The sequence below is a fragment of the Ochotona curzoniae genome, unplaced genomic scaffold (assembly GCF_017591425.1).
Source record: "Ochotona curzoniae isolate NIBS_2020 unplaced genomic scaffold, NIBS_Ocur_1.0 contig_64, whole genome shotgun sequence".
Taxonomy (NCBI): domain Eukaryota; kingdom Metazoa; phylum Chordata; class Mammalia; order Lagomorpha; family Ochotonidae; genus Ochotona; species Ochotona curzoniae.
The window spans coordinates 7753121-7771171 of NW_024466502.1; the positions used below are offsets into that span (position 1 = coordinate 7753121).

General features: G+C 40.8%; 1 protein-coding gene across 1 annotated transcript in view; it reads left to right on the forward strand.

Moving 5' to 3' along the window:
* NALCN (sodium leak channel, non-selective) overlaps nucleotides 1–18051 on the forward strand; it is a 287262-nt gene that overhangs the window by 43191 nt on the left and 226020 nt on the right. Inside the window, exon 7 of the mRNA XM_040991012.1 lies at nucleotides 8075–8229. Coding sequence (XP_040846946.1) covers nucleotides 8075–8229 — 155 coding nt within the window. The remainder of the gene's footprint in view (nucleotides 1–8074; nucleotides 8230–18051) is intronic.

The following is an 18051-nucleotide window of genomic DNA, read 5'->3' on the forward strand; positions in this document are numbered from 1 at the left end:
GTAGCGCTCCCTGTAAGCTCACACAGTGACAGGGACAGCCTCTCAGTTCTGGGACCAGCCTTTAGTCAAATGAACCTAATTTTCCTGTCTGCCGTAACAACAAGACAAGTGCCATTGAAGGTAGCCAAGGCCTTTTTCACTGTTCAGAAGATTGGGGCAAGAGGATGGGTAATGAGAGAAAGAGAGGGAGGGAGATTTTCTGTCTGTTGGATTTCACTGGAACTGTGTGGCTCCGTTTACAACTTCACCGAGGATGTGTGATATAAACAGAAAGGAACGGTTGCTGGTGCAATGGAGGACATGGTTTTAGCTGCGCATGGTTAGCTGTTGCACATGGACTAGGTGTGCTGTGGACTTACTACTTGGCACCATGGACAGTCAGTTCTCACTGAAGGCCAGCTCGGAGATATGATGGCACTGGGTTTCTGGGAATGTCTTTTGCTAACAAACTGGTCAACTTTGGATAAATGAAAACTAGGCTTGCTCCTACTTCAGTTCTTAAAAGAACAAATCAATATGAAGAAACCTCCTGCTGTTAACTATAAATTCCTATTGTATGTAAAGTTTGTGAAAATCTAATAAGCACACATGACAATAACTTCTGCTGTAAGTCTGGATTTTGTTGATTGGTTTGCTTTGCTACCTTTTCCACTTTTCTTTCAAATCAAGCATAACTTGTAATCAGCAGGTTGACTTACGGTACATTAATCACACAGTTTCGGTTAAGGGAAAGCACATATTCTTGTCTTTAGCTCCCATATGTAAATCTCTGTGAGTGTGGTCCAAAAATTATTTGATATGGTAACAACTTCACAACTCTTGTTCACAACTCTTACCCAAGAAAACACTGAGCAGACGTTCCTTCCGGCGAATGGGCAGGTGGTCTCTCTCTCTTTCCGCCCTCTTGTGTAACTGCACACAGGCTTGTACAACACTGTGGATCCCCTCCTAGAACCCCTGCTGCTTATTTAATAACGGTCCCTCCAAGCCACACATGTGGTCTCCCAGGCCTCGCCATCCACCAGCCATTGGGACACATGGTCATGATACCATGACAGTGCAAGCAGCTCAGAAAACATGTGCCCAGGTCCCCTGTGGTCATGGCTCTCCTGTCCCTCTCACACAGAGTACTACAGTCTGTTAGAACTATGTCCTGAGCATGCTGGCTGTGACATAGAGGAGGCCCACCTACAAGCATTTGATATGCATGACCATACATGTAAATGAAATGAAGTGGTCCTGCTCAAACACACGGGAGAAACAGCTTCCAAGAAGGAGCTGAATAATCAGGATTATGCTCATTCGTGACAGTAATTACAAGTGCCAATTCAGTAATTAGATCCCATCAGAGGAAGGTGGCATAGTGAGCCACAGAGAGAATTTGAGCATGAAGTCTTGAGATACTATTGTCTTTTGGCATTGATGAATCTTTCAAATAGACAGAAACCATACCTTATGAAGTCTGTGTTGAATTATGAGGCTCTTGATTTCTCTCATTTTCTTTTATGGTGAGATCATTCTGAGAATTCTTTTTTATATAACTGAAACTTTTCCATTTTTATATTTGAGAAATTGAGGCTGAAATGGTTAAAGTGACTTGTTCAAACTAATTAAGTTCCTTAGTCAGTGAATGGAGATAATAATGCTTGTGTTCCAATTTACAATTCAATACCCTCTGACATTACAATTAATCATTAACGAGAAATAAAATAATGGAACTCCAAAGTCCTGCAAATTACGGAGCTGTTGTTATAAACAATTTTAGCAACAAGATCAGAATACATTTTCTTAGATCCAAAACTCCTACATAATGCTATTTGGAGATAGGATATTTTGTTCATTAACAAAAAGTCAAAGATAATTAAAGTCTTTTGAAAAATAATTAATTATCCTCAAGGTGTCCTGGTACTCATTTTTTATTTTTTTTCCAGTACTTATTTTGAAGCAGGGAAACAAGGCCAAAGTTTTAAAATATTCCTATCAATGCTTGTTCAAACTGAACAATGTGTACAAATCACAACATCTACTTATTGACGGGAAATTCTTTTTTCCCATTGTTATTTTACACATAAATATGTCACCATAGGTTGAAGTAGTGGTGAGATACACTCATAACCACGCAGCTCTGCTGGGACTGTGTCTGGGCTGTCCCAAAGAGCACCTGTAGCTCTGATGCTTCACAAACACACGTTTGGCTTCCCTGGAGAGCCTCCACGCAAACCACACACGGGGGCTACGAAAGCTCACACGGGTGGGCTCTAGGCCACTGGCCGGGAGACCCTCGGTCCTTGGCAGAGTGCCTGTGTTCACCTAGCTCACTCCCAGTCTCCACTCTCAGCGAGACTCTGAGGCCCTAGGTTTCTGTCTCCTGGGAGAGCAGGTTGAGGTCCAGGTTTCCAGGTTTTCCGCGGTCCAGCCTCAGCTGTTTCAGGGGAATGAAAGAGCAGATAGAAAATCTCTCTGTGTCTGTGTCTCTGTCTCTCTTTCTGATAAAACAAAAATAAATACAAGTTTTTGAAAATTTATGCAAATGAATTAAAAAGTATAACCTTTAGCTCCATACAGTCCAAAGTACTTTTGTAAGTGATCATGTCAGCCGTTTAGTCCATTCCTAAAGAGCTGCAGGTGCTTAGACTTTAACTAATGCAGGCAGTTGTTTATCCATTGTTAACAAAGGAACAATGGTTGCCTTGAAATATTTTTTAAATATTAAGGAAAAGAAGTGAGAAGGCATCCAATCAGGAATGCAAGGTGGCTGCTTACTCCTTTCTCATTGAAGTGCTTACAAATTAGCCCTAGTTGGGTGTGTGATGACAAAGCAGGAGTCTCAGGGGAAGACTGAGCCATCTTCTACTGAGGCTTGAGCTCACTCTCTCGGAACAGTCTCCTAACACACATGTTATTGCTGCTTGTTTTTAAGAGAGATAGCAAGCAAAAATGCCTTTGGTGTGGGCATAATCGTTACTGTCTTGTTTTTGAAAGATTCATTTATTTGAAAGTCGGAGTTACAGAGAGAGGGGGAGATGCAGGGAAAAAAAGTCTTCTGCTTGCTGACTTAGTCCCTCAGATGGCTGCACTGGCCAGCACTGGGCTTGGTCAAGGGAACCAGATGCTTCCTCCAGGTCTCTCCCGCGGGTGGCAGGGGCCCAGCTATCCACTGTTGTATGCCCAGGCCATTAGGGGGAAGCTGGATTAGAAGGGCAGCAGCCAGCAGGACAGCCTTCAGGGATGCTGGCATCACTGGCTTTGGCGTAACCTGCTGTACCATGTCAGCGTCTCCAATCACTACTCCTGGTGAGCCTGCCTCTTGTTGGATCGTGTCCCCTCTTGACAGCCATTGCATTCTTTGGCTTGTCTTCAGGCTCCGACTAGTGAAGTTCCTGCTTCATCTGCTATTTCAATTCTTGAAAAAAATGTTTCAAGATCTAGATCATGACCCTTAAAATGTCTGTTAAAGCGCTAGTCTTCTCCGTAACCCCCGTGGAGGGGCACGATTTTGATAGTTGTTGGGGACGAGACTGATGGGAGTTTCATTTTTCCAGAAGCCAAAGCAGTGGAAATGGCCACAAGGTGGCCACTGATTCTTTCGTTGTTAATTCTCTTCCATTAGAGCACACACAAAATTAATTTTTTCCTTGGAAACAAATGTTGATGGTCTGCCACTGTAGGCTTCATCTTTAACACCTTTTTTTTTTTTTAAGATTGTATTTATTTTCATTGGAAAGGCAGATATACTGAGAGGAGGAGAGACAAAGATCTTCCGTCCCATGGCTTACCGTCCTAGCAGCCGCAACGGCTGAAGCTGAGAACCAGCTTCAAGGAACCCAAGCCAGGAACCCGGAGCTTCTTCTGGGTCTCCCTCATGGGTTCAGGGTCCCAAAGCTTTGGGCCGTCCTCGACTGCTTTTCCGAGGCCACAGGCAGGGAGCTGGATGGGAAGTGGTGCTGCCAGGATTAGAACTGGCACCCATATGGGATCTGGGCACGTTCAAGACAAGGACTTTAACCACTACGCTATCATACCAGGCCCCATCTTTAACATCCTAATGTGAACTATTCGTGTGTAAACTGTTCATTTTTTTGAACATTGGCACTAAAATCTCTTTTACATTTTTTCATTCATATAAAGATAACAGATTCCATGTATTTCTTTTTTTTTTCCTTTTGAGTTTTTTTGAAGTGAATTTTATTTTTTTTTAAGATTTATTTTATTTTTATTGCAAAGTCAGATATACAAAGAGGAGGAAAGACAGAGAGGAAGACTTTCCCTCCGATGATTCACTCCCCAAGCAACCGCAATGGCCGGAGTTGAATCAATCTGAAGCCAAAAGCCAGGAACCCGGAGTGTCTTCTGGGTCTTCCTCGTGGGTGCAGGGTCCCAAGGCTTTGGACTGTCTTCAATTGCTTTCCCAGGCCACAGGCCGGGAGCTGGATGGGAAGCAGGGCTGCTGGATACAAACCAGCACCCGTATGGGATCCTGGCATGTGCAAGGCGAGGACTTTAGCCACTAGGCTACCACGCTGGTATTTCATATGTACAATTCAAAGATGATAACCATGCTTTTCTTCCTTTCCTTTCCCCTCCCTGAACTGTCCTCCCTCCTTCCTTTGTTTTTAATTTGTGCACAAACATGATGCTAATCACTCTGGAATCACAGGCTTCCTACAACACCAACTGTAATATTCAATAAGCAAGAAATAGGAAGAGCACAGTTCCAGCAAACCAAAGACAATTGAGTCAGAAGAGGTCTGCTTCGTCTCAGTTCATGTGTTTGTATACAGTATTAACTACACGTATCAGTGAAAACATAAGTTATTTGTATTTTGGGGACTGGCTTATTTTACTAAGTATAACCATCTTTTATAAGGTGTCATTGATTCCATCATTCTCCCAACCAAGCTTCCCCACCACTTCTATGTTTGCTCTTGCTTCAGTTTTAGCAGAGTTTATATTGCTCTGATGGGGCCTTTAAACTGATATGCTTCGTAGCGCTTCAAACTAGATTCTGTTCAAACATGTTCAAACAAGTTAGTACGAATTTATTTCAGTGTCAACAAGATCTTGAAGTGTCTACAAAACTTTTTCATAATCCACATTTGTCATCTCATATGCACACATATGCACACAGGTATCTCCCATTGAATTCATTCAAAAGATAGATGACATATGCTAGAAATTTATTTTAAGGAATTCATTGATATGATCCTGAGGTTGGAAATTCCAAACTCTTTAGGGGCACTGGAGATTGTGCTTCGGACACTTGCGTTCCATGGCAGAGTGCTGCTTGAAGTCCAGCCAGCTGCTTGCCAAGAGGTCTTAGGATGCAGGGAATGATGCACCAACCTAAGTTCCTGCCACCCATGTGGCCTTGAAAGAAGATCCTAGTTCCAGGTTTCAGCCTGGCCCAGCCCTAGCTATTGCAACCATTTGCGGAGTAAACCAGAGGAAGAAAGCTCTCTCTCTCTCTCCCTTTCTCTCTCTCTCTCTGTTTCTCTCTCATCCTCCCCCCCATCTCACTCTACTTTTCAAATAAATAAATAAATCTTTTTGTAAAAAAAATGACAAAGATAATATTGAAAGAAAAAGTAAATGGAATGAAAAAAGAAAAGTTGCTTTCATATATAGAAGTTAATGATTATTGAGTGAATAATCTTCCTGATGCTATTCTGAGTAGCATGCATTAACTCACTTAATGCAGTGGTTGTAGCTATATCCATGTTAAAAATGAAACACCCGAGGTAATACACCCTAGAGGTAGACTTTAATTGGAGGTAATCAATAAATTTCAAACCATCAGCAAGTAATAATAGACAACAAATGCCACCTGTTGTATACTGGGTACCCCCTTTAAGTGCCGTGTACACATTGTCAGTCAAGTTCTGCTATGAGGACATGTTTTCACCACCTTGCAAATACAGAAAGCAGGATGTGGCTAGGTTAGGCTACAGGTGCAGGATGTCGCTGAGCCAGAGGTCACAGGCAGGTGGGCTGTTGCTTTCCCCAGTACCTGGAGTGTGACCTTCTGAGAAACTTTCTCTTTTAGACAGAGTGTTTTCTCTGACATTGCTGCTGTTGTTACACTTGAAATATTTGACATTGAAAGAATATTAATTTTGACAAATTCACAAACATTTCCTTCTCTGAAGCTCAGCTGTCTTCTTCAAATATAAATAGGTAATCCATAAAATATGGTTCAGCTTCACAGAGCTCCATGAACATTGTGCTTTCAGCATTACATACCAAAACTTTCTTCTCTCTCTCTTTTTTTTTACAATTATTTATTTATTTCCTCCAAGGGCTTATGTGAAATTTTATTCTTAGCAGTAGTTAACCATCATTCACAATAATCGTTTGCAACATATTGAGGTGCTGACTGTAGCAACTGTTTTTTTAATATATAACCACCTTGTATATGATGATCATTGCTAGCTTATAAACGAGGAGACTGGTCTAGGAAAGGCCTGTAGCTCACTCAACCAGCATGACCAATCAGTGACAAAACTAGGACCCTAGCTGAGCAGCCGTGCTCTGAAGGTGCAGCCCATTCCGTTGATTCTTGCATTCTCTGGTTGCAGATACCAAATCCAGATCATAGAGATAGGATGGACCCGAGTGAAGGTGAATTATTTGTCTTACATGTGTGAATGTAAAATTAGGAAAAACAATTGTGAAAAGCTAAAATGAAAACATGGTCTTGTTGCTAAAACTTCTTAACTGCATGCAGTTTTCCATAATGCACACTTTTCCATACATTTTTGAAGACCCCTTGGAATATATGGTTTGTAAAGGTTTTGTACCAAAACAGACTAATTTTTAGATTCCATTTTTATGAACTTTTTGAATTACCCACATAAGTGATATCCCTGAGATCGTGTTCCTCACCCTCCCGGTGATAACTTCCATTACTGCAGCCTCTTCATTAACTTTTTCACGCTGGATCCAAAGATTCACCTGAAAATATGACTGGAGGGATACGTGGTCTAACCATGTATTTCCTAACAAGTGCAAACACAAACGCTCGCTTGCCACTGATAAAGAGCATACTCCAGTAGGGATAAGCGTGCAGTATCTGAATTGGGCTGTCCTCTACAGTGTTCCTATGGCTGACAAGGAACTAGGCAGATATTGCTAGGCATCATGCGTGGTGGGGGAAGGAGCAGTGCAAAATGTGTGTGTGGTGACCTTGAGCAGCTGGGTTCGCACAGAGGTGCCATGGTAGACAGATCAAGAAAGCAACCAATTGAATTCTGAAAGATATTAGAGAAAAAAAAATCTGCCTCCATTTGGCTTGATTAGGGCAATCAAGGCTGTCCGATGGCTGTTCCCTGAAACAGAAGCTCCTAGGAACGCAGGTGCGGAGGGAAATGACTGCAACCAGGTCACTGGCTTAAAAGAAATCTGAAATCATTACTCCTGAACTCTGGCCTCCACTCTAACCCAGCCTTGGGGACCCACTTTCACAACCAGCCCATAACAAGAGTCTACAGACGCTAATCCCGTGATGACTAGTCTTTGCAACAAGAAAGTCCTAACTTGTTTAGAACTTTCTACATGAACCTGATCCCAAGGCTGGCCTCAATGAAGATGAAAAAGGGGGCATATCATCATCCTCTAGGAGTCCTTAGCATCGAGGATGCCATTACCTTGGTGTCCTTGTTCCAAGTGTAGAGCCTGTAGATTTTATTTGTGTGGTTTTCTTTATAAACTGCACGCACCTCTGCAAATGCACATGACTGTCATCCAGGAAACTCACAGTACTTAGCCATTTAGAAACGGATTTTCAATGGTGCCTATGTTGGGACAGGATGTTGTGAATAACAATGAGTCTTTAGACAAGTGAGCATTCTTGGCAAATAGAAAAATTCCTTGCTTCAGTTGTCTAGATCTGTGCTTAATATCAAAAAGAGTAGTGATGGTTATACTCTTATGATGGAGTGATTGGGTATCATTTGAGATTTTTTAATATAGTATCAGTATTCCTACATTGACAGTTATTAACAAAGGATGATTTCATAATCCATTTTGGCAGCATTTATGCTTGTTGAAGTGATCAAACATATCCGTGTGTTCACAGGAATGTAACTTGGAATAGTTTAGCTATCCCAGATACACACTGCTCACCTGAGCTGGAGGAAGGCTACCAGTGCCCACCTGGATTTAAATGCATGGACCTCGAAGATCTGGGACTCAGCAGGCAAGAGCTGGGCTACAGTGGCTTTAATGAGATAGGTCTGTCTAACTGGTAAAACATTTTTAATTTTTATTTTGTGATATTTATGAAATGGGGATAAGGTTTGAATGACTGAGATTTTATACTGTCACTTGCTATAGTATAAAAGAGATACAAATGTTAAGTTTATGCCTTATAATGTTCCATTCTATAATCTGTTCACATACGAGCTGTGTGTTTCAACGTCTTAATGGAGTTAAAGATCTCTCTTTTCAGACTATTTTGATTTGTAATTATTGCCTTTAAAAGCCTTTTCTGAACAGGGTCAGGGTGTTGACTTAAAGAAAAGCAATGCTTGATTTTCTTGCATAAGTAACTTTACAGAAGAAGCAAGGTAAGTTTTAAAATCTATAACAATAAGCATTGATGAGTGTGAGAGCTACAAAGTGCTCTTGTAACAATAAAGTAGCTGGTGGAATAACTAATGAATATCCCTCAATGATGTAATGGGATTATGGGCTTAGTTATGCATTTTCCTTGGTATAACTGCATAAATGTATACATTTCTTCTTCAATTGTACAATTTAGTGCTGACATGTATACACAGAACCAAAGAACCCAACACCCGCCATTAATTGATAATTTATATCATTGTATTTCAGTGCAAGTTGCACATATTTTAATACCAAGGAATAATAACATGGACTTCTAAACAAATATTTTAAGCTCTGATAATTGTGGCTAGAAACATTTTTAATTAGCTTTTTATGAAAGTTTCATAGTCCAAGGTATTTACGAGAGTTGTGGACACATTGTCAGGGACTAAGACGTATAACAGGATTGTGGTTGTGCTTCTTTTGGAAGTCCGATCTGTGTCCTGACTTTGATGTGACATCACATCTCAATGGGCAACTGCACAATGGAGCTCAGGGAGCCGGAACAGGCGCCAGTGCCTATCGACCTTGAAGGCAGTTGCTGTGATTCTGGCCAATGGACCTTCCACTATCAGAAAAAAACACATGCCAGCCAAATCCTGTTCTCATTCTGACCTTCAGCTCATAGCAGCTCCAGCTTGGTAGGACACCTCAGGAAATTAATTTTAAAAACCATGCCTAGTTTTCCTTAATAGACATTTTCTGTGACCTTTACATAACTTTCAAATATTTTTGTACTAAAATGAATTTATCACTTAATGCTTTTTTCCCAAAACTTTGTGAAGTACCTTCATAGGTCTCTGATTTGTTGAATTAACTAGAAAGGATATACTTCTGAATAGAACACGGTGCTGAGCATGGGCTAAGAAGCACAAAGAGATGACAGTTTTCAAGTTCATTTTGCAAATGATATGTTAAACTTGCATTCTGTTTTTAATTTTCCAGAATACATTTGAGAGGTAATGACACAAAAGAGACAGAGGGAGCACCCATCTATATGATATGGCCAAATTGTGGGTGGGATGTTTAGGGCTGAATTCTGGAGCCAATAGTCAGGTACTCAATCCAGGTCACTCACATAGATGATAGAAACTCAGTTACCGGGTCATCACCACTGCCTCACAAGGCCCACCAATCGGAACCTAGAGCCAGGAGCCAGAGCGGACACTGAACCCAGATACACCAGTATGGGAAATGAAAATCTTAACCAGCGTCCTAACCACTGGACCAAATGCCAACCCATTCAAATGTTGCACTGATATTTTATATGTCATCATAGTAAGTCTCCAAAAGTCAGACAATGTTCATCCATTTTTTTGATCAATAATCTTTCCTGTTTAACACAAATTCAGAAGCCAATGGAACCAAGCTTTTCCACTGTTATACCCTCTTCACCTTCATCTGACTTTGTAATCAGTCCTTCCCTGCGTCTCAAAAGTACAGAGGCCTCCTTGAGATTGTGAGAAAGACTTTCAATCATGAACAGAAAAATCAGAGATGTGATGTGAGAGCTGACACCCACAGGTTTGGTAGGTCACTGGAAGAAGCTCCAGCCATCCTTTCAGATAGGCATGGCTACAATGCATGGCCTGTCTCTGCCTCAAGTTCTGTATTCTAGGGCGATTGAATGTCCATGTCTCCTATGGAGAATTGCAAAGATTCAAGGAATCAGCTTCACTTCTGCAAAACAATCTTCTGTCCTTTAAAATACTACTAAAGCAAATCACTCCCTGACCATTGTAAATTTAACCATGTTATCTTAACTGAAGATACTCCTTTTTGTTCCAGTTGACTCACTTTTTTCTTCCCCGTGATGTGCAGTGACTTGAATTAATACAAGGAACACTGATTCCTTGGGAGAGAAGGGCTTCTTGCAAAGTCTTTTTGGCTATAGCAGGGGATTGCTCCTGGGGACATTGGCCCCTACTAAAGCAATGATATTATGTTGCAGGGCTCCCACATTTGTCTCCCCAGGATTTAAGATCCTTGAAAACAGGAAGTGTGTCTTTTCATCTTCATATCTCCAGGGCCTTCAGTGTCTGCCTCATTGCAAGCCTTCTGTAAATATTCACTAATGGACTGATCACAGTGTGTGTTCTTTTGAATTCATTGATAACTGGTCGCATTTATATTAGGAAAAAGAGCCACAATGAGAACTGAGCTATTTTCTTGTTGTTCTTTTCCTTGATTTTGTTTGCTCTTGGTTCAGATACTCTCTGCCCTGCGGGAGTGTCTTTCTGTGCAGACGTAATGTGTCTCTGCTTCTTCTTCTCAAATGACAACTGGAATTATTATCATATGATTAATGAGCATATAATGAAATGTTGGCTTTGAACTACAGCCAAAAGACTTTTAAGTGGTCACTAGAGTTTAAATGGAAATGGATAGCTGCTTCTTGATATCACGTAACTTGTAGATACACAAACTGCTATAATTTAGGAGTTTGTTTTTAAAGGTCTTATAGAAATGAAAGACAATATTTTTCCAAACTGAGAAAAGGAAATTTCTGTTATTAGTCATTTTTGGTCTTCTCCTTATGCATGAAGTTGAATTTCAGACATAATTAGTTACCTAATTATGCAAATGACTTTGGCCAACATGCTTGTCCATGTAAGTGATCATGATTAATTCATAAGCAGCTTATTTTCTTTTTTATCATTCAAATTTTTGTGCAGAATATTGTTTCAATTCATTTATAATTGTTCTTTTATGAGCAATTTTGTCTCAGCCAAATTCAATACTGATCATGTTGAAAAACTGAAATTCTAAAATACATTTTAAACTAGTGTTATCTGTGCCTCTTTGTATCTGTAAAATCATCCAAACACACAGCAAGAGCCTGGGCAGTGTACACGCAGTCTCCATACAAGCACTGTGCAGACCTGTAGGCACAGACCACACCCTCAAAAAACCTGGGGTAAACACAGACCCTCTATGGATTGTAGACGGGGCCAGCAAGGCACCTAGATTCTGAACCAATGGTTTCTAGAGGGACTGAATGGTCCCTAGAATAAGGGAATCCTGCAGCTCCATGAGGAAGCATAAGGCAGAACCCCCTATTCCTGGAAGTGCTTAGTAGATCCATAGAATGGAAGTGACAGACTCAGTTTTGAGGTCCCCTAATGCTACAAATCTGGGTTGACAACAAGATAAGAAGTAAACTTATCTGTTAAGGTTTGTACATTGACTTGGAGGGCCTTTTAAAGCATACCAATTCCCAAACACCACTTATTAGGCGAAATGAATCAAAATCTTACAGGATCCTCTGGGCTTCAGCAACATGTGCATATACCCACATATATACCTGTTGTCCAAACCTTTGTTACATCTGTCTTGGTCTGTTTTAGCTGTTGTAATAAAATCCCAGGTGGGTGGCTGGGAAAGAGCAAACATTTGTGTGTTGTAGTTATGGAGGCTGAGAAGTCCCAGGATCATAACCCTAGAATATTGTGTGTGTGGGAGGGGGTGTGAGGGCTTGTCTCAGCATGCTTAGTGCCATGCCTGTTTCACAGCAAATGAATCCCCCTGTGAAGGCTCATGTCTCATTGTTAATGTAGGATTTGCTCAACTTTCAAATTTCTTCCATATTTTTCTCTCTTGGCATTCTATTTTTTTTATCATTTGTATAACATCTGTTATTAAATGCAAACATTAAATGTGATGAGAAAACAAGTATTTTTATTCAACCCATAGTGGAATGTAAGCTCATCCTGAAAATTGGTTCAGGAGTTTTGAATGATGTTTAGCCATGTTTCATGCTGCTGTTTGAAATATCAGATGAGAACTTTTCAAATAATAGAAATAGAAAACTATTCTATGTCTATGACTAGGATTTAGTTTAGTGTGTACATTTTTATTGCAGTTGCACACACACACACACACACACACACACACACATACACACATACACACAACACCATAAAAACTAGTTGGCAAAAGACAGTTAAGATTTATAATGCTTTTGGGAAAACAGCAAAGGATTTTTTTTCTTATCTTTGTCTTTGTGCTAGCATTACCACTGGGAATCCTTATCAATTTTCATGAAAATACATATGGAAGAGAGAACGTATGCGAGAGCATTTAACCAGTCTTTAATGTACAGTAATTCTGTATTGATTCTCTGAAGGAATTCCTGTCTCACAGGTCGAAGAAAAGCTTACATTCTTGTTGAACTGGATGAGATCATGAAACTCTACAAGAGGGATGGCTAGGAATGCCCTTAGTCAAATGTGAGAAACTTTGGAGTTTCTCCTCATGGCTTAGAGAGGAGGGGACTCTCGGACTGAATACGAAGGTGTAGCTGGACGCTTTTACACCAGGACTACGCGTTTCATTGTGCTCTCAGGCAGGGTCACAGACTTCCCTGAAGCTGAAATTAGATATTCAGACATTCTTTACAATCCTAGGCGAGGAGGGAGTTTAAAGGTTGAAATTGCAGATGTAATTTTCAAAGCAAAAAGAAAAAGCCATTGTGTGGTGTCTGGCCAGTGCACAGGAGTTCTTGTGGAATGTTAGAAATGACAGCTGCTAGCAGGAGTTTTCATCAAACAAAGACTTTTTAAAGTGGATTTTTGAGGACATGAAGTGATTTTTAAAAATTTTTATATTACACATAGAAGACAATAATCATTAGAACTATGTAGTCCAGGAAATAGTGCTTTTGCAGCTACATTTTAAGTATTTGCAAGTTGCCAAATTGCTTCAAATTAGAAATATAATAAAGGAATATAATCAATTCAGTCATAAATAATTCCCTCCCTCCTGCTTTTTTTTCTCTTCCCTTTTTCTTTCTTCTTTATAAGTTTCATGGAAGTTATTAAACTGCTTGTCATTTCTCCCTGTGTGATGGTCACTTGTTTAGTGCAGGAAGCAGAATTTGTTGAACACACCACACAGACTACCTGTCCACATGTGTGAGTATTCTTTAGAGCAGGTTCCTAGAACTGATTTCTAGATCAAAGCATATGTACACTTTTTTGCATAATAGATAACTGCCGGTTTATTCTTTTTAGAAGATTAGAGAAATTTTTAGTCCCATTGTTACTGCATGATAGGCATTTCAAAGAAAACACAGACATTCTTGGTCCAGCAGTGTGGCACAGTAGATTAGGCCTCTGCTTGCTGTGTCATATCCCTTGTGGGTCCCAGCTTCTCCACCTCCATTCCTGCTCCCTGCTTATCACATGGAAAAGAAGTGGAGGATAGACCAAGTCATTGGGCTCCTGCACCCAGAACAGGCTCCTGGCCTCAGACCACTCCCTCAGCTCTGGCCAAGGCAGCCATCTGGGGAATGAACCAGCAGACAGAGAACCTCTCTCTCTCTCCCTCCCTCTCTCTCTCTCCCTCCCTCTCTCTCTATCTCTGACTTTCAAACACAAATAAAATAAATCTTTTTAGTATGCCTAAATATTGATGGAGAAAGGCATCTGAATTCTATAGTGCAGTGGGCACCTGCAATGTGTCTTCATGCTCTTGAAAGCAGCTGGAATGCCTGCGCCCTAACTGCCGTCATGTGACAGCGTTCACCTCCTGCCTGGACTGCAGGAGCAAGTGTGTGCAAGCTGGTGCTGCTTCCTCCCTTGCCCAGCTGCCACGTGTGTGTGTTTCAGCCTTTTTCTCTTAAGTAGCTCAGTAGATCCATTTGCCTCAGGTTCAAAGTCAGAAACTCTTTTTAGTGTACTTTCTGAGTCTCACTGAACTCTGTCAAGCAGTGGCTAATCATGTTCAGGGGAACATCATATTAGATACCTTGCCTTTTCAAAATTAATGTTGTGACACAACTACAAATAGCATGCAAAACACGACTAGCTTTCACATTCACCGCTATTTAGTGAATGGATTAGTGTGAAGCCATGGATATTTGCCAAGAAACACACAGGTTGCCCATGGGCACTCAAGGCCACTTTGCCCACTGGTCATGGCTTCGGTGGAAGGCATTGCCCTGGACACGCGCTGACTGAGCAGCGGCCATGGGAAGGAGTCTGTGCTTTAGAAGGGCCCTGACATGGGCAGAGGGGGCGCTCTGTCTCCTGGGCTTCCACGTTCCAGCACATGCATCCTGGCTTCATCAAAACTGTGCTCAGGAAAGAAATTCCCCAGGCCTTGGAAAATGGAGCTTTGAAAAAGAAGACTGTTCTTCCTCCGGGACCTGGTGGTGCAGTCGAGGAATCTCTCCCAGATTTGCTTTTACTCTTCCATAACCCTCGGTCCCACACCTTTTGGCCAGAATATACTAAATATTCTAAAACATGTTAGTTACAGAAAAACAAGTATGACAAAACAAATTAAAACTAAAATAAGTGTACTAAAATGCATCAAGAATTATTAATAAATATTAGACATCACTATTAAAGATAATAAATATAATTATAGCTAAAAATTATAGTAGTGATCAGTTTATCTTTTTTTGATTGTTATTAACATTGTATTATGTGATACAGTTTTATAGGCACTGGGGATTCTCCCCACCGCTCCCACATCCCTCCCCCCATAGTGGATTCCTCCACCTTGCTGCATAACCTCAGTTCAAGTTCAGTTGAGATTCCTTCATTGCAAGCATATACCTAGCATAAAGTCCAGCATCTTATTGTCCAGATAAGTTCAGTGGCCTCTTGGGGAGACCTTCTCTGGTCTGAAGGTAGAGCTAACAGAGTAAAGTTCCGGTCAGTTAAAATCCCCAACAAAACATCAGCATCAATATACAACGTTATGGAATTAATTGACATAGTATTGAGTAAACAATATGTTAAAAATAATGCAACTTCAATTCTTCAAAACATCTGGGTTGAGACAGTATCAATGACAGGTTCAAAAAATAACAAACCACCAAGCAACAAAAATTACAGGTTAAATCAAGGCAAACATGTGGTATCTAACCTTTTGGGCTTCACTCATTTCCCTTAGCATTATAGTTTTCAGTTGGGCCCATTTAGCCACAAAGAACTGCATTTTTTTTTTAATAGCTGAGTAGTATTCCATGGAGTAGATGAACCAAAGCTTTCTTATCCAATCTTCTGCTGATGGGCATTTCGGTTGCTTCCATGTTTTTGCAATTACTGATTGTGCTGCTATGAACATAGGGGTGCATGTTGGTTTGTCGTGAAACAGGTGTTTTGGATATATTCCTAGGAGTGCTATTGCTGGATCATATGGTATGCAGATTTTGAGTTGTTTAAGTGTTCTCCATACTGATTTCCATAAAGGATGTACTAACCTGCAGCTCCACCAGCAGTGGAGTAGGGTTCCCTTTTCCCCACATCCTCGCCAACAAGTGTCGTTGGTGTTCTTGTTTATGTGGGCCAATCTACTGGTGTTAGGTGGTACCTCATCGATGTCTTAATTTGGATTTCCCTTATTGCCAGGTGATCAGTTTATCTTTAGCTGAGTTGGAAAATGAGACATATTTATATTTTTAGATGAATGTAAGAATGTGCAGAGACTATCAGATGAATTCTCTTGGTGAGGTGTGTTAATCAATATGAAGCCAACATTTATTATGCATTTGTCGTGTTTGGTTGCTGAAGATACAGTGATGGAAACAAGTATAAGCCGGTCCATGCCCTCAAACAGAAATGTTAAACTTAGAAACAAAGGTCTAATATTCTCAGAAGAATTGCTGGATTTCTAGCTTGTGTTCGAGCCACAGCAGTTATGCTCTGTGCCCACTAATCGCTGTTGCTCATGGCTCATTGTCAGCTCTGTGCCAGCTCCAGCCGTGCAGGTCTGAGCGTGTGCACCTGTGTGCTCTGGCGCTCAGATGCTCTTTGGATGCGAATGTGTTAGACCTTTACCACTCTAACCTTTCTTTTCGCACCTACCAATGTCTCGTGTCTGTATAACCTTCCTAGTGTCGGAAGCACATGCTTTTCTTAGTACTTGTAATGGAAAATAGTCTTTCAAGAATGATATTTTAGCTTTGGTTTTTATTCTGAGTAAGGTCCATACTGACATGGACTCTGTGTCCCAGCTGCATTTCGCTCCTGGTAAGATGTCATCCTGCTTTTTAATGTTGTTTGGCCAAAAAAAAAAAAAAAAAAAATCTGCCGTGTCTTATTTCTGAGTGTTGCATTCCCAGTTGATTTTTATTTTTCCTGAAACATTTGGAAGTATTCAACTATATTCCAGAATGTATTTTTGCCAATGAAGAAGCCTCCTCTAGCTATTTTTCTCTTTTTAAAATGTAACTACCTTTTTCTCAGGTAGCTCTTAACATTTATCTTTTCTCTTTGCTAATTTTTGCTCCTTGAATATGTAAAGGTGTGAATCTTTATTTTTTCAGCAACTGGAGACTCATTAGGCCTATGCTGTTCCTCAGTTCTCACTGTATTTTAAGTAATGCCTCTCTTAATGGTTTTTAAACCTCATTCAGTCCTCAGTGTCTCTAAATCTTCCCTTCTAAGTTCCATCTTCTCAGTTTGCTCCATGGTTCCCTTAGTAGATGCGTGATGAGTAACGCATTATTCTTATATTCTGCATATATACTGACTCAACTGTGCTGAACCCTTAATAATTATGACTTTTAATGTCTAATATGTTGTTCAAGTTATTCATGGAAGTTTTAGCATAATAAATTTCCTATCTAGGATTTTCATTTAATTCTATTTCAAATCTGTTCTGTTATCTTTCCTTTTTAAAGATTTATTTATTCTTACTTGAAAGGCAGATCTTATGAAGATAAGGAGAAACGGAAAGGTGTCCCACCTGCTGGCTCACCTCCCGAAGGGTCAGAGTCCAAAGCTGAGCTGGTCCAAAGCCGGGTGTTTCATCTGGGTCTCCCTCATGGGTGCAGGTGCTCAGGGGATTTCAGCCATCCTCCACTGCTTTCTAGGGCCCTAAGCATGGAGCTTAACTAGAAGTGGAGCAGCCAGGGCACAAATAGGTGGCACCCATATAGGATGCCTGTCCTGTAGGAGGATTACCTGCTATGTCACCTGACTGGTCCTTTCCTTTCTTTATAGTCTGTGCTCTCTCTCTGCTATTGTTTTACTAATCCATTTATCTCTTTATACATGTAACCATTTGTTTTTAGTTTATGATTCTTCTGTATCTTCTAAGTGTATGATTGTTCTTTTTTTTTGAGTGATTTGTGATGTTTGTGGGCTCCACTTTAGCAGTTTTCTTTCAGGGATGCTGTGTCCTCCTGAAGTGTCTCATAGACCTGTGTTTGCCGTGACCTTGGTGATCTCAGGGTACGCATTCCATGCCACTGCTGTGGTTTGGGAAGGAGAGCACTTCAGACTGAAGCAGTGCAAGCAGCAGGGTGCATTTAGACCACACGGCCTACTTTGCACAGGCCTGCGCTTCCCTCTTCAGAAAGACAGCTGTTCCTCATGGGCCTAGAGCTCAAGCTGCTTTCAGCTTTGCTGAGCCAGGGGCTGTCCAGCCTGCATAGAAGAACTACCCTTTGTAGCTCCACAGAGATACCTCAGGGCCACCCCTGTCCTGTGT